This window comes from Sphaerodactylus townsendi, linkage group LG06, assembly GCF_021028975.2.
Source record: "Sphaerodactylus townsendi isolate TG3544 linkage group LG06, MPM_Stown_v2.3, whole genome shotgun sequence".
Taxonomy (NCBI): Eukaryota; Metazoa; Chordata; class Lepidosauria; order Squamata; family Sphaerodactylidae; genus Sphaerodactylus; species Sphaerodactylus townsendi.
This window is the reverse complement of record NC_059430.1, coordinates 13,917,147-13,938,963: the sequence shown is the minus strand read 5'-3', so window position 1 is coordinate 13,938,963 and position 21,817 is coordinate 13,917,147. Positions and strand designations below refer to the sequence as shown.

Below are 21,817 nucleotides of genomic sequence, written 5' to 3'. Positions count from 1 at the left end.
TAATACACAGTCCGCAGAAATCTCAGTACGCTCTTTTGGTTTTGGTTTTTTCATTGGGGGCATTCAGGCTCTGGGAATTTTTGTGACTGTACGTGCTTTTTTTAATTAGCTCTTCGCTCTGAAGCCATGCCAAGTTGTTCTAAACTCCCTTGGCCCTGGCTCGGACCCATAACTTGCAAGATTTTTTCTTCCAATACTGACACAGTTGGGAAGAGAAGTGTGATTTTTCCAAGGGCATAGACGCCCATGGAATTATGGGCCACAAGACCCATCCAAAAGAATTCTCTATTCTACTCCATGGGGCTCGTTTTAGGGAACTTCTTTGGATTGCGTCCAAGAGGGCTGTCGACTTTAATTTTATTTTTTTTATTTTTTTTATTTATTATTAGTTTTATATACCGCCCTCCCCCTGAGGGCTCAGGGAGGTTCACAACAGGTTAAAACAAACATTAAAACATAATTTAATATCAATTATATAAAAACAGAACCCATTTTAAAATGTGGATGGCATCTGACTACTCCCCTCCCCCCCTTGTGCCCACGGGGAGGCCAGATGACATGGTAGATGTTTTTGTTTTTGTTTTAACCAGGTTGGCCAAACGCCTGGCGGAACAGGTCCATCTTGCAGGCCCTGCGGAAACTCTGTAAGTCCCGCAGGGCCCTGATCTCCCTAGGGAGCCTGTTCCACCAGGTAGGGGCCAGGGCTGAAAAGGCCCTGCCCCTCGTCGAGGCCAGCCTGATCATTTTGGGGCCAGGGATCACGAGTAGGTTTTCCTCCGAGGAGCGGAGGGGCCTACCGGGGCAATATGGGGAGAGGCAGTCCCTCAGGTATGCAGGTCCGAGACCGCGAACGGCTTTGAAGGTCAAAACCAACACTTTAAACATAATCCGGAACTCAATCGGCAGCCAGTGCAGATGGTATAGGATCGGTGTAATTCGATCCCTGCTTGAACTGCCAGCCTGGCTGCTGCATTCTGTTGTACTGACTGTTGTACTGACCGTCAAGGCGTAGAGAAGACCCAAACCCATGAGTCCGGAAGTGGGTCCTTCGGCAATGGAGGCCACGGCTGCAGTGAGGACAATGAAAGCCCCCAGGTAGTCCTGAGAAGAAAAAGGAAATGCACATCACTGAGAGGAGGAGGGGACTGAGCTTCACAGCCAGCGTGGTGGAGTGGTTAAGACCGGGGGATTCAAATCTGGAGAACTGGGTTTGATTCCCTACTCCTCCACATGAGTGGTGGACTCTTATCTGGTGAACTAGATTTGCTTCCCTGATCCTCCACAAGAAGGAAGATCAGGGGCCTGAAGATCAAGCCCGACAAGGAAAGACTGCAGGACTTGTGACTGTTCAGTCTGGGCAAGAGGAGGTTGAGCAGGGACATGATTGCTCTCTTGAAGCATTTGAAGGGCTATCAGAGGAGGGCAGGGAGCTGTTTCTGTTGGCAGCAAAGGACAGGACCCACAATAGTGGGTATAAATTATGGGGAGAAACCAGTGGTGGGATCCCAAAATTTTAGTAACAGGTTCCCATGGTGGTGGGATTCAAACTGTGGCGTAGCGCCAATGGAGCTGGGCGGGGCACGACGGGGGCGTGGCCGAGGATTCCGGGGGTGGGGCATTCCTGGGCAGGGCTGTGGCAAGGATGCAGCCGCTGCGCCGGGCCTTGGGCGGGAAACGAATGCATGCAGGCGCAGGCTGCCTCGCACGCCGGTGCACCTCCTGCTAGACTGCTTCAAGTTCTGCGCGCTACTGCTGAGGAGCAGAGGAGGGGCGTAACTAAGGCAAAAATCACGTGGCAAAATCACCAAATAGTAACCCCCTCTCGGCACACACAAATAATTAGTAACCTACTCTCGGGAACCTGTGAGAACCTGCTGGATCCCACCTCTGGGAGAAACTCTTATTGTAATTCTGGATATTGGGAAAAAGAATTACAATAAGAGTTGTTCAACAGTGGAATAATAATAAGCAGAGTTTGGATTTATATCCCCCCTTTCTCTCCTGTAAGGAGACTCAAGGTGGCTTACAAGCTCATTTCCCTTCCTCTCCCCACAACAGAATTCAGATTAGCCTGTGCACTCCCACACATACCAGCTTGGTGACCTTGGGCTAGACACAGCTTTTCAGAGCTCTCTCAGCCCCACCTACTTCACAGGGTGTTTGTTGTGAGTGGGGAAGGGAAAGGAGATTGTAAGCACCTTTGAGACTCCTACAGGAGAGAAAGGGGGGATATAAATTGAAACTCTTCTTCTTGTGAGGTAGGTGGGGCTGAGTGAGTTCGGAGAGAACCATTACTATCCCAAGGTCACCCAGCAGGAATGTAGGAGTGCGGAAACACATCTGGTTCACCAGATAACCCTCCGTCACTCGGGTGGAGGAGTGGGGAATCCAACCCGGATCTCCAGATTAGAATCCACCTGCTTTTAACCACTACACCACACTGGCTCCTAGGGAGTCTTTAAGCAGAAGCTGGATAAACACTGGGATGCTCTAGCTCCATGGTGGCGAACCTTTGGCACTCCAGATGTTATGGACTAAAATTCCCATCAGCCCCTGCTAGCATGGCCAATTGACCATGCTGGCAGGGGCTGATGGGAGTTGCAGTCCATAACATCTGGAGTGCCAAAGGTTCGCCACCACTGCTCTAGATGTAACGTCCAGATACAGGAATAACTTGCAAATGTAATTCCATAATCAGGATGAACGTCATGTGAATCAGCCTTCAAGGATAGGACTTTGGGCTGTGGACAGACCCTTAATGGCTCAGAATTTGACCTCTATTTCATGAAATGAATGCATCCAATGGATGGGAAGCAGGGATGAGGGAGCAGAGGCCACATGGCCTATGTTGCCAGCTTGTTATCCATTTACGTTACAGCTTTGCCATTCCAAGACAGCAGGGAGACATAACATGTTGGACTCCAGCCCTCGTAATGGTACTAATTATAACTTTATTAGGAAAGTTAAACGCAAAGAACGTTTGGCTGGTATTGCGAGTGGCTACGTCTTGAGCGTACAAGTTTTTTTGCAACAAAAAGTTCATTGCTGGACTTTAACTGTGACTAGTCCAAGGTCACACAGCAGGCTTCAGGAGGAGGCGTGGGGAAACAAAACCAGTTAAGAGTCCACCAGCACAAAGTTCGCAGCACGAAGCATGGCAGCACTGATTCACCACTAACTGAAAAAGGGGGGACACATAATGGTGGTCATGAATTTGAGAAGTGAGTGTGGACCAGAGGTGGGATCCAGCAGGTTCTCACCAGTTCCCAAGAATGGGTTACCAATTATTTGTGTGTGCCGAGAGGGGGCTACTAATTGGTTTTCCGTTAGAAATTCCATTAGGTCCAAAAATCATAAAGTCCTGTTGTTTCCTATGTGGCTGGTTAGTGAAGGTAGAAAACGGGATAATTCTCCCTGTTGGGCTGTTTTAAAAACATGTTTTAGAAATATGGTAAAGTTCCTTGTTTAAGGAATGTATCCTTCTTTTGATTTCTAGAAACAAAATTAAGTATTTGAAAGTATTATTTGACAGGCAGTCAATTAGAGGATAAGTAGTTGTTTCTGTTGGCAGTAGACGATAGGACTTGCTATAATGAGTTTAAATTATGGACAGAAAGATACCAGCTGGAAATTAGGAACTTTTTTTTACAGTAAGAGTTTTTTACAGTAACTGATAAATTATTAATGCCCCGCCCCCGGAATGCCCGGCCACGCCCCCATCATGCCCCGCCGAGCCCCATTGGCGCTACGCCATTGTTTGAATCCCACCACCATGGGAACCTGTTACTAAAATTTTTGGATCCCACCTCTGGTGTGGACATATATCATGGTAAAAGGAGGGGATTGAAAATGGTTTCCAAACATTTCTGGAAAAGGGCCTATGAATCCATTTGCCACAGGCCTGCAACGCCATACTTTTGTCTGTGGCTTGCTTTAATAACCTCTACTGAACGACCGTCAACACGGCAGCAACGAACAAAGACATTCTTGGCCTTGCCGAGAAATTCATAACAAACTCAAGACTGAGCTATTTTGAGGATCGTCGCACATGACCTTCTCTGGATTTCCCAGATGCATCCCGGCTACGAGTCATCCGCCTCAAGCACAGCGACTGGCCGGCGGAAAGGTTTCACAACCCCGACAAAGACGATGCCATACGTACCGTTCTGACCTCCAGCCATCTGTTGGCAGCCGACAGAAACAAGTACGCAATGTTGTTGGTGTCGGTCAGTTCCAGCATGCGTTGTTTAAACCTGGCTTCGTGCCTGCGGATGACGAAAAGGGCTCTTGCATTAGCAGCAAACGGCTCGCACACATACATTTTGATGACAAGGACTGCAGAGCCTCAGCCATCCAGACTCACTGATAATGCTGCATTTGACGCAAGGTTTGTGCTAAGCACTTTTTAAAGAAAGAAAACTAATGCAGGCCCCATGAAGCCTCCTTATTCTGAGTTTGTGCTTTATTCGACCAATGTCAGGATTATCTACTCTGGGTGGTAGAAGTTCTCAGGGTGCTACGTGATCTGTTTAAATTATGGTTGCTAACCCCGGGTGGAGAAATTACTGAAGATTTGGGAGTAGAGTTTGGGGGAGGGGTGTTCGGGTGTGTGTGTCTCAGTAGGGTACAATGCCATACATAGGGGAGCAGCAGTGGCGTAGGAGGTTAAGAGCTCGTGTATCTAATCTGGAGGAACCGGGTTTGATTCCCCGCTCTGCCGCCTGAGCTGTGGAGGCTTATCTGGGGGAATTCAGATTAGCCTGTGCACTCCCACACATGCCAGCTGGGTGACCTTGGGCTAGTCACAGCTTCTCGGAGCTCTCTCAGCCCCACCCACCTCACAGGGTGTTTGTTGTGAGGGGGGAAGGGCAGGGAGATTGTAAGCCCCTTTGAGTCTCCTACAGGAGAGAAAGGGGGGATATAAATCCAAACTCTTCTTCTTCTTCTTCATACACAATCATGACTACCAATCTTGATCCTCCTTGATCTCAGATTGCAAATGCCTTAGCAGACCAGGTGCTCAGGAGCAGCAGCAGCAGAAGGCCATTGCTTTCACATCCTGCACGCGAGCTCCCAAAGGCACCTGGTGGGCCACTGCGAGTAGCAGAGTGCTGGACTAGATGGACTCTGGTCTGATCCAGCAGGCTGGTTCTTATGTTCTTATGAAACAAGCCACCATACTCAGACTGCCTAGATCAGTGGTGGCGAACCTTTGGCACTCCAGATGTTATGGACTGCAATTCCCATCAGCCCCTGCCAGCATGGCCAATTGGGGGCTGATGGGAATTGTAGTCCATAACATCTGGAGTGCCAAAGGTTCGCCACCACGGGCCTAGATCATAGAGGCACATTCAAAACCTAGGTTTAAGGGAGCCTGCCTTATGCTGACTCAAATGGCAGCCGGTCTACAGGGTCTCCTGTGGAGGTTTTTCACATCATCTGCTACCTGGTCCTTTGAGATGGAGAAGCCGGGGATTGAACCAAGGAACTTCTGCATGCCAAGCAGAGAGTCCACTATTGATTCACAGCCCTAACTGACCTCATGGTGTGTACCAATAATCTGAAAATCCAAAAATGTCATGTTCACGGTTGCTGTTTCGTAGCAGGCACATGAAGAAGAGCAGAGATGGAGCTTCCACGGGGACATATGGGGTCATAGGTCCCGGGTGGCCCACCGTTCAGTCATGTGGGGGCCAGAAAATAGCCCCCACACCCCTCCTCCTTTCCCCCTCAGCTTCGCCCCGCCCCTTCAGGCTGCTCCTTTAGCAGGAGGGGGGTGCAGGGGGGGGGCACCCGGAGCAGGTGTTGCCCTGGGCGCCATTTCCCCTCACTATGCCTCTGAAGAAGAGTCCAGCATTATATGGTATTCCCTCCGAGGCTGCATACTCCTCAATGCTTCCACTCCACCCAACACAATAGCCCAGATCAGGCTCATTCCGCACATGCAGAATAATGCACTTTCAAACTGCTTTCGGTGCTCTTCGAAGCTGTGCGGAATGGCAAAATCCACTTGCAAACAGTTGTGAAAGTGGTTTGAAAATGCATTATTTTGCGTGTGCGGAAGGGGCCTCAGTAGCAGAGCATCGCTCTTCAAGAGCACTTCCAGGTTCCATCCAAAATTCCAGAAGAGACTCCATCAGACCACTGACGCTCTTTTGGACAGTATACTACTCACGGGCTCATCATCCACCAGTCGTTGCCAGGTCTTTTACGTAACTTCTACTCCTGACCCCGCCCCAAAACCCGGTTCAGACCAATTTCATCATCCGGCCATTTCTCAGTTAGTGGGGGAAAGAATTCAGCTTGAACCGCTGCCCGTTGTAGCAGAGATGTTTAGAAACACGTAAGTTGTGGCAGAGGGCCAGCTGCCGTTGTGTACATGTCAGAGCTGAGCGTCTGGGCTTGTGGAAACATACAGACCGCTCTTGGCTGGTTTATTATGCATTGCGCGAACACAGGGCTGGTGGCTCATCTCGTTTAATTGTCTTGTGCTCGACTTTTTTGGTGTGTGAGACCAGGGATCCGTTTCATGATCAGAAACGGTTTCACAACCATTGAGGCTTGAGTTAAGAAGAAGAGAAGAAGAAGAGTTTGGATTTATATCCCCCCTTTCTCTCCTGCAGGAGACTCAAAGGAGCTGACAATCTCCTTGCCCTTCCCCCCTCACAACAAACACCCTGTGAGGTGGGTGGGGCTGAGAGAGCTCCGAAAAGCTGTGACTAGCCCAAGGTCACCCAGCTGGCATGTGTGGGAGTGTACAGGCTAATCGGAATTCCCCAGAGAAGCCTCCACAACTCAAGCGGCAGAGTTGGGAATCAAACCCGGTTCCTCCAGATCAGAGTTCCGCTTTTGGATTAGGGACGGAGAAAGGGGCCAAGGTCGCTTGGAGACCTCCCGGAATTACAACTGATCTCTGTATGGCAGGGATCAGTTCCGCTCGAGAAAACGGCTCCTTTGGAGGGCGGAGTCTGTGACCTCATCAAGACCTGCTTGAGTGGCCTTGTCACGTCTCCAGGGGAGGGCAGGAGACGGTGGCATCTGAAGGGGTTGCTGCCTGCACTATATTACATTTCTTATGTAACTGTTTTTTTTCTGATTGTTTTAATGGTGTGTGTTTGGAAAGGGGGTTGATTTTTGATGGTTTTAAAATGCAGCTGTATCATGTGTGTTTTATGGCCTTTTACGGCCCTGGCCCCTGCCTGGTGGAATGTTCTTCCTCCATCTGTTAGGGCCCTGCGGGACCTCGGGGAGTTCCGCAGGGCCTGTAAAACCGAGCTGTTCCACCGGGCCTTTGGTGAGGCTGGCCGCTGAGTCCGCCCTTCTTCGTTGCTCCTTACAGCTTTGTCATCTGCTGACTGAATATCGGCCAGTCCCTTCCCGGGGGGTTAATGCCGGACATCATCTACTTATTTTAATTGTGGAAGATCACTGCTGCTAGTGTTTTAATGTTTAATTTATTTATTGTTTTAACTGAAACTATTTGTTGTATTCAAATGTTGATTGTTTTGTGAACCGCCCTGAGCCCTTCGGGGGTAGGGCGGTCTATTAAATTTAAATGATGATGATGATGATGATGATGATGATGATGATGATGATGATGATGATGATGATGATGATGATGATGATGATGATGATGATGATAAATTGTTAGCCACTTGGTTGCCCTTGGTTGAAGGCAGAGAGGCAGGATACAGATTTGTGAAAAAAATCAGTAATACATAAGTCTGCCCTTCTTATTCCACTTTCAATTCTCCTTTAAAAAAACACACTGAAACTTCTTGTCTGTTTCTAGCCTTGTACTTGATTCTCTTTGGTAGCCAGGCTTCTATCTTTCCCCCCTCCTCCTAATGGAAACTCTGACACACTAAATCTGCCTTCTTTTCATCCCCTTCCAGGTTCCCTTCTGAACATCACTAGACATTTATCCTGTCAGAAAGGTCACCGAAATCCCAGTCTAATTGGAGTGTGCAACTTTGCGGATGGCTGGCGAGGGAGTTCATTACTGCTTAATGGGCACATAATGAACTCGGAAGAGTATATCCAGTGGACTGTAACTTTCGAACGAAGCCCTATAAAGGGAGAAAGCTGCTAAGAGATAGGAAAATGAGGAAGGAAGTGTCATTGGTATTCGTGTACAGGAAAGTTGCAGAAATACCAAAGAAGTTCAGAGTCAGGCAGAAGGGACGTGATATAGGATTTTTAACAAGGTTGCCCAAAAGGGTTGCTGGTCCTCTGCTTGCAGTCCCTGACAGCTTTAATGGGTGGAGCCTTTGGGAGGAGAGCGTGATAAATACCATGACCACATTTGTGGCTGAGCAGCTGGAAGTGATGTTGCTAAGTCAACAACGCTCGCTCTAGGAAATCTCCAAATCTCTATGGTAATTCCTATGAAGAACGAGGAATTCTCTAAATCTCTATGGTAATTCCTATGAAGAACGAGGAATTCTCTAAATCTCTATGGTAATTCCTATGAAGAACGAGGAATTTTCTAAATCTCTATGGTAATTCCTATGAAGAACTAGGAATTCTCTAAATCTCTATGGTAATTCCTATGAAGAACTAGGAATTCTCTAAATCTCTATGGTAATTCCTATGAAGAACGAGGAATTCTCTAAATCTCTATGGTAATTCCTATGAAGAACTAGGAATTCTCTAAATCTCTATGGTAATTCCTATGAAGAACGAGGAATTCTCTAAATCTCTATGGTAATTCCTATGAAGAACTAGGAATTCTCTAAATCTCTATGGTAATTACTATGAAGAACTAGGAATTCTCTAAATCTCTATGGTAATTACTATGCTTCCTAGAGCCGTGGTGGCGAACCTGTGGCACTCCAAATGTTCTTGGACTACAATTCCCATCAGCCCCTGCCAGCATGGCCAATTGGCCATGTTTCTAGTACTGTACCAATTGCCCATGCTGGCAGGGGCTGATGGGAATTGTAGTCCATGAACATCTGGAGTGCCATAGGTTCGCCACCACTGTCCTAGAGCATGGTGGATGTGGCATTGCAACCCAGGCAGTCTCTCGGAAGTGACATAACAATTTGATTGATTGATTGATTGATTGATTGATTGATTGATTGATTGATTGATTGATTGATTGATTGATTGATTGATTGATTGATTGATTGATTGCCAAGGTGGAGGGGACATACAGGAGGACTTTCTTTGTGATGGCTGCCAGGCGCCTACCTTGTATGGGTTTAGGCACCTGAAAACTTCCCTCTTCACCCAGGCATTTGGTTAGTCTCTCTGGAGGCCCCCTCTATGATTCTGCTGGTTGGGGAGGTGGTGAGGGTTAGGGTTGGGTTCAGAGGTGGGATCCAGCAGGTTCTCACAGGTTCCTGAGAGTAGGTTACTAATTTTTTGTGTGTGCCGAGAGGGGGTTACTAATTGGTGATTTTGCCACGTGATTTTTGCCTTAGTTATGCGCCTCCTCTCAGCAGTAGCGCGCAGAACTTGAAGCAGTCTAGCAGGAGGTGCACCGGCGTGCGTGGCAGCCTGTGCCTGCGTGCATTCGTTTCCCGCCCAAGGACCGGCGCAGTGGCTGCGTCCTTGCCACAGCCCCGCCCAGGAATTCCCCACCCCCAGAATGCCCGGCCACGCCCCCGTCGGGCCCTGCCCAGCCCCATTGGCACTTCACCACAGTTTGAATCCCACCACCATGGGAACCTGTTACTAGAATTTTTGGATCCCACCACTGGTTGGGTTTTTAACTTTTGTATGGTGTATTTTTAACAGATATATTAATGCTGTAGCTGCCTAGAGATCCTGCATATAAGCTGGGTATAAATGTAAGTAAGTAAGTACTTTATATCCTATCTTCTTTCCCAGTGGCAACCAAAAATGGCTTATGCTGTTCTCTCCTCCATTTTATGTGGACCATTTTCTTTTTCTGCTGCTCCGTCAGGGCAGAGCGGTAGCGGTCCTATTCTCCTGGCTAAATATTTAATACAATTGAATGGGTTGCTTCCTCGGCAAGATTTCGATTAGTCCCCGATGCGTTGCTCTTTTAAACATTTAGACTCCAATGTTGATATATACGTCAAATTACTTTCATTTGACAACAACCAATAATACTGATAGTTTGCACATATAAAGCATAGATATGTGAAGCCATAGCAAATAAAATGATTCATTTTCTCTTAAATCAAACAATTTAAATACATTTTAAGGCTGTCCATTTCGTTGCTTTCTCTGGTTTAACTTTGTTCCATTAATTTATCAATAAGACAATCTTGGCATAAACAGCGACTACACACATTTCTCTTCCTGTCTTCTCTGTTTGTAAACTGTAATCTTATCTATTACCGTAATTAACCAGCACTTCCTAAGCTATAGGTGAATTGGTGGGATATTGGGACTGTTTCCAGGAACTCACCACTAACATTCTTGAAGTTGTAATAAAATTCCTCGTAAAATATCTACATGTCCTGCCTAATGGCTTTTCCATTCGGCCCAACAGTGTTAACTTTGGTCTACATTTCGCCTCACAAGTTGAGATTTTGCTTAATATATAGCTTGCATCAACACTGTTTTATAATGGTGTGTTTCTGAGTGCAATTCAAAGTACTGGCGTTGACACATAAGGCCTTAAGTATCCGAGGTTCAGGTTATCTGAGGGATAATTTTCCCCTGTATAGGCCAGACTTCCATACCGTGTTTCCCCGAAAATAAGACGGTGTCTTATATTAATTTTTGCTCCCAAAGATGCACTATGTCTTATTTTCAGGGGATATCTTATTTTTCTGTGTTCTGTTCGTCGGGCATGCTTCCAAACAAAAACTTTGCTATGTCTTACTTTTGGGGGATGCCTTATATTTTGCACTTCAGCAAAACCTCTACTACGTCTTATTTTCTGGGGATGTCTTATATTCGGAGAAACAGGGTAGCAATCAACTTCTAGATTTCCTCTGGGCCCCTTCACCACTGAGTAGTGGCTGGAGGGGAGTCGTTTCCTGTGGTGGCATTAAACCTCCCTCAGTAGATAAGTATCAAGTGCTGCCACGAAATGATCAGAATAAGAGACTGGTTCTTTACTATGGGAGAGAGATTACACTCAGTTTCAGTTTCCAAAGAAAAAGGAAAGTTTACTTCTTGATGGAGAGATTGCCAAGCCCAAAGAAAGAAATCTGAGTTAATGACCAAACTAATATACAATGACAAGGACAAGGGACCTCCCAATAATGCTCCCTGTCTCGCACCCTCACTAAGTGGAGAAGTGGGAAGTTAATGGGAGCAGAAACAGCTTCGTGAAGACCCTTCCTGATTCAAAACAGTGACAGCTGACAAAACAGGAAGTGACATCATGATACTGAAGGCATTTTTAAAATCTCTATGATTTCCAAACAGGAAGCAGTTTCCAAAAGGTCTCCATCCCCCACCCCCTAGGCTCCCAAGAATTGCCAGTAAAGGTGTGGCATCCTTACTAAGAAGGAAACACAAGTACCTGATATAGCTCCTGGAGGTGAGCTCAGTGCTTTCCTGGCCTTTCCTTAGTGCTTTCGTGGTTTGGACCCAAGGTGCATTTGGTAGGAAGTGACCTGAAGGTTTTTGTTTTATTATGTTCCATTCAAGACCCTTTGGACCCAAGATGCAGGTTAAACCAAGAAAACACATTAGCAGGCACTAAATCCCTGACAGGTGCCATGTTGGGAATCAGTGTCTTATCTAACATACGTTCAAAGAGAAGTCCTCAAGAACGAACCTGAATGCTCTGATGGTGGTGAGGCCTTCTGCTGTTTCTGAGAAGTGGCAGAGAAGAGGCAGCTGGGTGCTGTCGTCAAGCTCCTGAAGATCCCTGTTCCCAAAGGACAGAAGGCAAGGAGTGAGCAGCAAAAAAACCCCTCCACAAAACAAAACAACCCCCCCAGAAAACAGCAGCTTACACAAAAGAGGTGCCATTATTTCAAGCTTGTTTGTCAAAGTTTGCTTTGTCTAAAAAGAGAAATTGGTGATAGCACTCGATATCAGTGGTGGGATCCAAAAATTTTAGTAACAGGTTCCCATGGTGGTGGGATTCAAACAGTGGCGTAGCGCCAATGGGGCTGGGTGGGGTACGACAGGGGCGTGGCCGGGCATTCCGGGGGCAGGGTATTGCTGGGCGGGGCTGTGGCAAGGACGCAGCCACTGCACCGATCCTCGGGTGGGAAACGAATGCACACAGGTGCAGGCTGCCACGCACACCGGTGCACCTCCTGCTAGACTGCTTCAAGTTCTGCGCGCTACTGCTGAGGAGCGGAAGAGGGGTGTAACTAAGGCAAAAATCACGTGGCAAAATCACTAATTAGTAACCCCCTCTCAGCACCCACAAATAATTAGTAATCTACTCTCGGGAACCTGTGAGAACCTGCTGGATCCCACCTCTGCTCGATACCAGGGTAGTAACAGCATCAATTGATAGGCATAGGTTGGAAAGACATTTGGCACGTCGGAACACTCACTTGGACGCCACTCGGAAGTATTTCTGAATGAAATAAAAGGCAATCCCGATGGGCATGAGGGCCAGCAGGAAGAAAGGAGTGGCATACGAAATCATCCCAATAGCTGACAGGCACAGCAAAGTGGACCGCGTGAGCGACTCCAAAGTTGGCGGGATGTGCTGTTGCGAAGGTGATGGGCGAAATGTTAGATTAGGACGAACATTCGGGAAACGAGCGTTTCAGCACACAGAGATACATTGCCCTGGCCCCTTCTTAAACAGATGGGAAATATGGGGAGCCTTTTTAAACAGTTGGGAAATAAATGCCAAATTATGTCATGTGGTAGATCCGTGCATTCTGCCCCAAAAACTGAATCATGGGCTCACCTGATCGATAATATTTGTATCTGCAGAAAAGCGATTGAGAATCAGCCCCAGGGGTGTTGTGTCAAAGAATCTGTTGGGTGCAAAAAACGAAGCAACAAAATGAAATGAGAATGTTGTTTATTTTATTTATGGTCTGTGTTTCCCACTGAGACTCATAGTGCAACTGTAACCCCCATGCTCAGAATGGGTTGACCCAGAAAGGGGTGGAGACTCAAAGCAGCAGGAGGCTGCAGAGCTCATGTAGTTTGGAGGAGACAAGGCTACCAGACTCGGACCTTGATTGGTATAAGCCCTTAACACCTTGTTAAGGTAACTGCAATGTTGTTGGGAACTAGTGGGAAGGGAGTTGTTTATTTTTGCTATGTTGTAAATGTTGGAGTTTATTGTTTCAGGGTTTCATGTGTTTGTAATGGGTGAGAGTTCTCCTGGAAACCTTCATCATGTTGAATCCTGTTGATCAAGCCCTTGGAGTCTTCAGGAGCCAACCCACTTGCAGGAAGAATTGGACTTGGCAGTATCAGAAGACTGTAACTAGAAGGACTTGAAATGAAGCCTGAACAGGACCTTGAAGTGTGATGTTAAATTTTGATGTTTGATGTTATATGTTAAGAAAGTAAACCATTTTGTTTGTTTTTTAATTTGTTGTTGCAAACTCATTCCGAGTTCTGCTCCACAGAACCCACAGATAGAGGTTACATAAGCCATTATGAGAAATACGCCCTAAGAACAGAAGAAGAGCCCTGCTGGATCAGACCAGCAACCTAGTCCAGCATCCTTTTTCATACAGTGGCCAGCCAGTTAAAATGGAGGGCCTACAACTGGGCATAGAGGCCGAAGCCTTCCCCAGATGTTGCTTCCTGACACTGGGATTCAAAGGTTGACTGCACCACACTGGCTCTCCAACCTTGGGTTACAGTTCTCTCAGAACTCTCTAAGCCCCATCTACCTCATAAGGTGTCTGTTGTGGGGAGAGGAAGGGAAAGGCGTTTGGAAACCACCTTGAGTCTCCTCAAGCCAGTGTGGTATAGTGGACTCTAATTTGGAGAACCAAGTTGGATTTCCCATTCCTCCACATGAGCGGCAGACTGTTATCTGGAGAACTGGGATTTGTTTCCCTGCTCCTACATTCCTACTTGATGACCTTGGGCCAGTCACAGTTCTCTCAGAACTCTTTTGGCCCCACCTACCTCACAAAGTGTCTGTTGCAGGGAGAGGAAGGGGAAAGGAGTTTGTAAGCCCCTCTGAGTCTCCTTACATGAGAGAAAATGAGGAGATATAAATCTAAACTCTTCTTCATTGTCTACTCCACTCCCAAAGTCCATTAGACTCTACCAGACATGGCTTAGTTCATTCCCTGACTGGCTGATCACCATCTACTGCCTAGATACCTCTGGGCTTCAACCTTATCCCACCGTTGGTCCTTCAAAGTCATTACTGACCGCTCAGACTGGCAGGACTCTCTAAAGCAGTGTTTCCCAACCTTTTCAACGTCGCGGTATCCTTGACCTCCCTCTTCATATCACAGGGTACCCTTGAGGTTCATTTGGTTTTTTTTCATTTTAAGGTTTTTTTCTGTTTTTGGCCTGTAGGTGGGGGGAGTGGCAAGAAGGGGGAGGGGAGGGAAAGCAGTGTTGACAGCCGCGTTCGTTTGCCTAAATTCGGCATGGATTGGGGGGATTTAAAGAGAGAGCTCCCTTTAAATCTACCCCCCCAATCCACACCGAATTTAGGCAATAAAACAATGCTGTTTTTCAGTGTTGTTTAAAGAGAGCCTATGAGGCTTCCAACCCCCCCTTCAAAATCCATTTGATTCCGGTGGGGGGGAGGCAGGCAGTAGCATTCTCATGGTACCCCTGGGACATGCTCAGGGAACCCCAGGGTACCATGGAACCCTGGTTGGGAATCACTGCTCTAAAGTCTTGGCTAGATGTTTTTCCCATCGCTTGCTAGCTGATCCTTTTTTAATTTGACATGCCAAGGACTCAGTTGATGCCTTCTGCATGCAAACCAGATGCTTTACCACTGAGCCACGGCCTTCCCTCAGATTGGAGGTAGCCTGAACCTCCAAGCATCACCCCTTAACCAGCATCCTGCCTCTCAGGGTCCAAATTTCTGACGCCCCTGTGGTTGAACTACAAGTGTTAAATTAAGGTGACCAGATTGTCACCTTTGTAAACCGGGACCAGGCCGGCTGCGCTCACACGCGCGCACATGCGTGCGCAGCCGCAGGAGCAGACTGCCTTCTGGGGTGCTCCCGTTTCCGGTTCTGTCACAGGGCGGGAAACGGGAGCGCCCCAGAAGGCAGTGCGCTCCTGCGGCCGCGTGTGCGGGAGGCCGCGTGCGGGGTAGGCAAAAATCGGGATGGTTCAAAAAACCCACGGGACGCAGGACAAATTGTTTTAAGGCGGGACTGTCCCGCCAAAAGCGGGACGTCTGGTCACCATATGTTAAATGCATGAGTCAAATGAGGTACTTGATGCATGTTGCCACAGCCACCATCCGGTTGTACCTGATCGGGCCAAGGATGATCTTGTTGAGGAGATTATGGTGAAGGTTCTTAGCTGCCATGAGGCCCATCCATTCGACGCTCAATGAAGTAACAAGACACAGGACGATCCCCGCAGCGCTGAGGGCGCTGAAGACGGCTATGTAGCAATTCTGTTAAAACGACAAGAAACGTCTGTCTGAGCCTGGGAAAGAGCCCATTTTGTTTTCCTTCGATTATGAAACACCCTCAAAGGGATGACGCTGACATCTCTAGTGTGGACCAGCTGGTAGGTCATAGTTCCAGAAGACTTCTATTGTAGTAGTCTACAAGCTTCCTGCTTGAATTAGTACAATGTTTACATAGCGCCGTGGGAAAAAAATCGAATCTGTGACTTTAACCCTGTTTTGTAATCTGTACTTTATGGCTGTGGGAGCTACAGTTGTGAAGTCCAGGTTGGGAATTCCTGGAGATTTTGAGGGTGGAGCCCTGAGGGGGTGGGATTTGGAGGGGGGGGACCCCAGCAGGGCATAACCTTCCAAAGCAGCCACTTTCTCCACAAGAACTTATATCTTTTGTGCAGTGGCATATCTGCCTGGGGACAAGGGGTAACCCCTGTCCCTGGGCGCAACTAATCTGGTCACTAATAAGCCCCCCCACCTGACCAGATGCCTTCGCGAAAATGACAAAGCAGCAGCAGCACCCTTCCCCCTCCTGGCTGGCTTTTGCCCTTCCCAGGCCCTGGGGAGAGCAAGAGTCGGCCTCCAGGGACCCAGGGGGGGGGCACTGCCCTTCTTGCCCCTCCCCCTTCCAGCCCCCCCGCAGCCTGGCCTCTACCCTTCCCAGAGCCTGAGGAGAGCAGAAGCCACTGTCAGCCTCCAGAGACGTGCCTTTAAAAGCACGGAGGCCGGGGGCGTGGCTCGGGGCACCATTTCCCCCCCATACGCCTCTGCTGTTGTGTGGAGATCATTTGTAAATCTAGGAGATCTCCAGGCTTCACTATAGGTTGGCAATTCTCTCAGAACTCTCTCAGCCCCACCTACCTCACAAGGTACCAGGTGTGGGGAGAGGAAGGGAAGGAGTTTGCAAGCCATTTTGAAACTCCTTCCATTAGACATAAGTGGAACATAAAAACCAACTCTTCTTCATTCTCAAGGACCAATATCACTCCCAAAGGAGCAGCAGTGGCGTAGGGGGTTAAGAGCTCGTGTATCTAATCTGGAGGAACCAGGTTTGATTCCCAGCTCAGCCGCCTGAGCTGTGGAGGCTTCTCTGGGGAATTCAGATTAGCCTGTACACTCCCACACACGCCAGCTTGGTGACCTGGGGCTAGTCACAGCTTCTCGGAGCTCTCTCAGCCCCACCCACCTCACAGGGTGTTTGTTGTGAGGGGGGAAGGGCAAGGAGACTGTAAGCCCCTTTGAGTCTCCTACAGGAAAGAAAGGGGGGGGTATAAATCCAAACTCTTCTTCTTCTTCAAACCTATCCTTTTTTAATAAGAGTTCTGCAGTGCTGGTTGCTCTCTGAAGCACCTTGACTACAAGCCGAATGGTTACCTTTTCACCCGCCGTTACCTTGCTGTCTTCGATGGAACCGTCTACAGAACAAAAAGTCTGGGTCTGAGTCTGGTTTTGGTTCCTCGAGGTCCACTGGGCCAGCCAGTAGTCAATGGCAACAATGACCGAATGCTTCAACAGTTTAGAAATGATCATCATTAAGAGTAAGAGGAATCCTCCGGAGGTGAGGTATCGCCAGCAGGTTTTCCAAGGCATTTTTGTCCTGAGTCGCATCACGGTAGACATGGAGTCGTCTTCTTCCTCCTCCTCTTCTTCCTCTGGTGGATCACAAACGTAACTTCATCAGTTTGTCTGTCCTACAAATCTCGGATCCACAAATGGCCCCATAACATGGGAAGGCTTTATCCCTGTGTGTGCTTAAATATGCTGAGAATCTACAAGCTGGTTCACACATACATGTTCAATGCTTGAAGAGTGAAACAGCTTGGGGCGTCACATGTGTGTGAGTCACTGCAGTTGTAATGCCTTCAACAGAACATTCATCTTCCACTGCTGCCATTTCGTGCAGGAGGAGAACCAACATGATAGAATTATAGAATCCTAGAGTTGGAAGAGATCCCCAGGGTCATCAAGTCCAACCCCCTGCAATGCAGGAACACCCAATCAAAGCACTCCTGTCAGATGGCCATCCAGCCTCCCTTTAAAAAACCTCCATAGCAGGAGACTCTACTGCACTCCGAGGTAGTGCATTCCACTGTCGAACAGCCCTTACTGTCAGGAAGTTTTTCCTGATGTTTAGGTGGAATCTCTTTTCCTTCACCTTGAACCCATGACTCCTGGTCCTAGTCTCTGGAGCAGCAGAAAACAAGCTTGCTCCCTCCCCAACATGACATCCCCTCAAATATCTATACATGGCTAGCATGTCACCGTTTAACCTTCTCTTCACCAAACAAAACATACCCATCTCCCTAAGCCTCTCCTTGTAGGGAATGGATTGCAGACCTTTTACCTATTGGTCATAAAAAGGATCCATGCATGTGTGACCCAGAGTGATTCCTAACACTTTTTTTTTTTATAAAAGAAACTTAGACCCTGCCCTATGTCTCAGGGCAGCGTACAAACTTAAAAACAACCATAAAACATCATGTAAAATAATATATTAAAACATCATAAACCAAGCTTCCAAAATATTACCCACCCTCATATCCTCATCCGCCCCAGACCGGCAGCTTCCAGAGGGGTGTCAAGGGGGTCAAAGGCCAAGGGTGAAAAGTGATGGAATCCACAAATCACGTCCATGAATGCCACCATGCCTAGTTTGGCCGTAAACCAGAGCTTAATCCAAGTTTAGAATTCCAGTTCTCTGGAGTGGGCAAACTAATTCTCATTAATTTTTCCATGGGTAACAGTTAAGCCACAGGTAACGTGGGTTAGTTTCCCCCCCACAATTCTCTGCCTTCGGGGGAGGGTGGGGTATAAATCGAATGAATGGATGGATGGATGGATGGATGGATGGATGGATGGATGGATGGATGGATGGATGGATGGATGGATGGATGGATGGATGGATGGATGGATGGATGGATGGATGGATGGATGGATGGATGGATGGATGGATGGATGGAAGGAAGGAAGGAAGGAAGGAAGGAAGGAAGGAAGGAAGGAAGGAAGGAAGGAAGGAAGGAAGGAAGGAAGGAAGGAAGGAAGGAAGGAAGGAAGGAAGGAAGGAAGGAAGGAAGGAAGGAAGGAAGGAAGGAAGGAAGGGTGGGTGGGTGGGTGGGTGGGTGGGTGGAAGGAAGGAAGGAAGGAAGGAAGGAAGGAAGGAAGGAAGGAAGGAAGGAAGGAAGGAAGGAAGGAAGGAAGGAAGGAAGGAAGGAAGGAAGGAAGGAAGGAAGGAAGGAAGGATGGATGGATGGATGGATGGATGGATGGATGGATGGATGGATGGATGGATGGATGGATGGATGGATGGATGGATGGATGGATGGATGGATGGATGGATGGATGGATGGATGGATGGATGGATGGATGGATGGATGGATGGATGGATGGAGGGGAGAAGCCAATTGCACCCAAGACCCAGAACTAAGCCAGGTTCCTGAACAGGTTTCCTACACTGTGGTTAAGAGTGACATCTGGACACCATTAAAGCAAGTATAGACAATATCTCACCCTCACCTTCATCCTCATCTTCCAGCTGAGCCTTGGATTCTCTTGGGTACATGGCTCTGCGGAGAGTCTTCCTTTCCAGAGTCGTTTGGTCAGCTTCCATATCCTGCCACCCAAATGTTAAACTTTTTTTTAAAAAGTTTTGGTATACAGAGAACAAAGGAGAGTTGTGCTGCTTTAAAGCGAGTGGTTCCTTGCACCTCACTGGCGATGAAAAGTGCCGTCAAGTCGCAGCTGGCTTATGATGATCACCCTGCCCCCTTCCCCCAGGACATTCAAGGCAGAAGAAAACTGGACTTGATTCGCCATTGCCTGCCTCTGCAAAGAAACCCTGGAATTCTCTGGTGGTCCCCCATTCAAGTATGAATCAGTGCTGACCCTGCTTAGTTTCCGAGATCTGATAGGATTAGGAGTTTACTGCATGCAGTTAGTTGCTGGCTCAGAAGATGCTGATCTATATTGTTTTTATCTCACCTTTCTCCCAAGGCAGCATATAGGGCTCCTAGTATATGGGTTATGGAACACAAACCACCTAATACAATACAAAAAAACCCCTATAACCGGGCTACAATTGTAAACTGTTGCTTTAAATCTAGCCCGGTTATACATTTTGGGGGGTTATACTAGGTAGCATATGAAGTTCGCCCATCCTCCATTTTATTCTCACAACAACCTTTTGATGTAGGCTAGACTAAGAACATGAGAACATAAACAGATCCCTGCTAGATCAGGGATCCAATTAGTCCAGCATCCTAGGAACATTAGGTCTGCTGGATCAGAAGAAGAAGAAGAAGAAGAGGAGGAGGAGGAGGAGGAGGAGGAGGAGGAGGAGTTTGGATTTATATCTCCCCCATCTCTCCTGTAAGAGACTCAAAGGGGCTTACAATCTCCTTGCCATTCCCCCCTCACAACAAACACCCTGTGAGGTAGGTGGGGATGAGAGAGCTCCGAGAAGCTGTGACTAGCCCAAGGTATCCCAGCTGGCGTTTGTGGGAGTGTACAGGCTAATCTGAATTCCCCAGATAAGCCTCCACAGCTCAGGCGGCAGAGCTGGGAATCAAACCCGGTTCCTCCAGATTAGATACACGAGCTCTTAACCTCCTACGCCACTGCTGCTCCGGTGGTCCATCCAGTCCAGCATCCTAAGAACATCAGAAGTGCCCTGCTGGATCAGATCATTGGTCCATCCAGTCCAGCATCCTAGGAACATTAGAAGAGCCCTGCTGGAGCAGACCAATGGTGCTTCTAGTCTTGCATCTGGAGAAACTCATAAGATGTTATGCTAGACCAAAGACAACACACACATGTACGAAGGTAGCAGAGAGTAAATTCCTCAGCTGGAAGTTGTACAGAGAGAAGGGGTGGGTAAAATGGTGGATTGGGTCGGCTGGGGACCCTTGACAGCAGGAGAATCCTGTTTTTAACAAAATAAGTGGGAAAATTTCATTGTGAAGCTAACAACCACGGGGTAAGCACGGCATGCATAAAGGGCCAAAATATTAATCGGAAGGCTTGAGTTGTTAGTTGCTTGAAGTTACCTTTTCTAATTCCTGATCTTGGCGATTCATCAGAGTTTTCCAGTGTTCATATAGCTCGACGTCATTGTTTTGGATATCCTTCAATGTCCCTTCTCTAAGCACAGTTCCATCTTTCATGGCAATGATCTAGGATGGAGGCAATAAAACACAGTTACTTACTTCTTCGTTAATTGGAAAATGTCCATTATCCCTTCATCTAACGGTAAATTGACAGACCTCTGTGCGGATGACAAAAAACGTACAATGGGACCACTCACAGAGAAGGGACTGGTCTCTGGGGGCTCCCCAGATACGCAGAAAAAATAACTTAGGGCCAAATGAGACATTACAGTGTCCACAAGTCCAACCTGTGGAAATCAATGGCATTTTAGAGACGAACTGTGCCATTTTAAAATACTGGAGGGCTTGAATCTGTATAGCACTTAAAAAGGCATTGTGCAGGGGGAGACAAGATGACCCGGCTGTGCAGTTCTGTAGGCCATATCTGGATTGGATCCTTATGGCATATTTAAATGCTCAAGTTAAGCTGTAAAACTGCATCAGCAAGAAAGGCTGGAAGCTGGCATGGTAGAGCACACAGTCTGTTAGAGGGTCCATTTCTAGATGCCCCAGGCTTCCTTTTTCCAACAGCAAAGGTGTCTCTAGGCAATGGAGAAAGCAAAGAACAAAGGAATCATGCCCAGCCGCCACCTCCAATCCCAGAGGCTGCTACAATGAAGGAGGAGGAGGAGGAGGAGGAGGAGGAGGAGGAGGAGGAGGAGGAGGAGGAGGAGGAGGAGGAGGAGGAGGAGGAGGAGAAGAAGGAGGAGAAGAAGAAGAAGGAGGAGGAGGAGGAGGAGAAGAAGAAGAAGGAGGAGGAGGAGGAGGAGGAGGAGGAGAAGAAGAAGAAGAAGAAGAAGAAGAAGAAGAAGAAGAAGAAGAAGAAGAAGAAGAAGAAGAAGAAGAAGAAGAAGAAGAAGAAGAAGAAGAAGAAGAAGAAGAAGAAGAAGAAGAAGAAGAAGAAAAGTTAAACACATAAACTATTAGACCTTGCTGGCTTTCAATTCTGCAATCGGAGGCAGGAAGTAGATTATCTCTTACCCAATCTGCATGTGGCAGGTACTGCAGTTTGTGAGTCACTAATACAAGGGTCCTTTTGTCATCCTTGAGAAACTTCAGGATACCTTCTTGCATCAGGTGATCACTCAGGTGAATGTCCAAGGCAGAAAACGGGTCATCCTGCAATGATACAGGTGGAGAAAGACCATTAGGGACAAGATATCATTATTCAACCAACAGTGTCTCACAAAAGACGAAC

General features: G+C 47.6%; 1 protein-coding gene across 9 annotated transcripts in view; it reads right to left on the bottom strand.

Moving 5' to 3' along the window:
- ABCC9 (ATP binding cassette subfamily C member 9) overlaps positions 1-21,817 on the bottom strand; it is a 107,269-nt gene that overhangs the window by 22,420 nt on the left and 63,032 nt on the right. For 5 of the 9 annotated variants that reach the window (XM_048499510.1, XM_048499514.1, XM_048499513.1 and 2 more), the window contains 10 exons: positions 21,601-21,738; positions 20,521-20,646; positions 18,992-19,088; positions 16,871-17,130; positions 15,321-15,469; positions 12,812-12,881; positions 12,447-12,604; positions 11,711-11,803; positions 4,163-4,265; positions 1,000-1,101 (listed from right to left, as the gene is read on the bottom strand). In XM_048499510.1, the coding sequence (XP_048355467.1) occupies positions 1,000-1,101; positions 4,163-4,265; positions 11,711-11,803; positions 12,447-12,604; positions 12,812-12,881; positions 15,321-15,469; positions 16,871-17,130; positions 18,992-19,088; positions 20,521-20,646; positions 21,601-21,738 (1,296 nt within the window). Of the gene's footprint in view, positions 1-999; positions 1,102-4,162; positions 4,266-11,710; positions 11,804-12,446; positions 12,605-12,811; positions 12,882-15,320; positions 15,470-16,870; positions 17,131-18,985; positions 19,089-20,520; positions 20,647-21,600; positions 21,739-21,817 lie in introns of all 9 variants that reach the window. The other 4 variants (XM_048499509.1, XM_048499512.1, XM_048499511.1 and 1 more) reach the window with 1 other exon arrangement.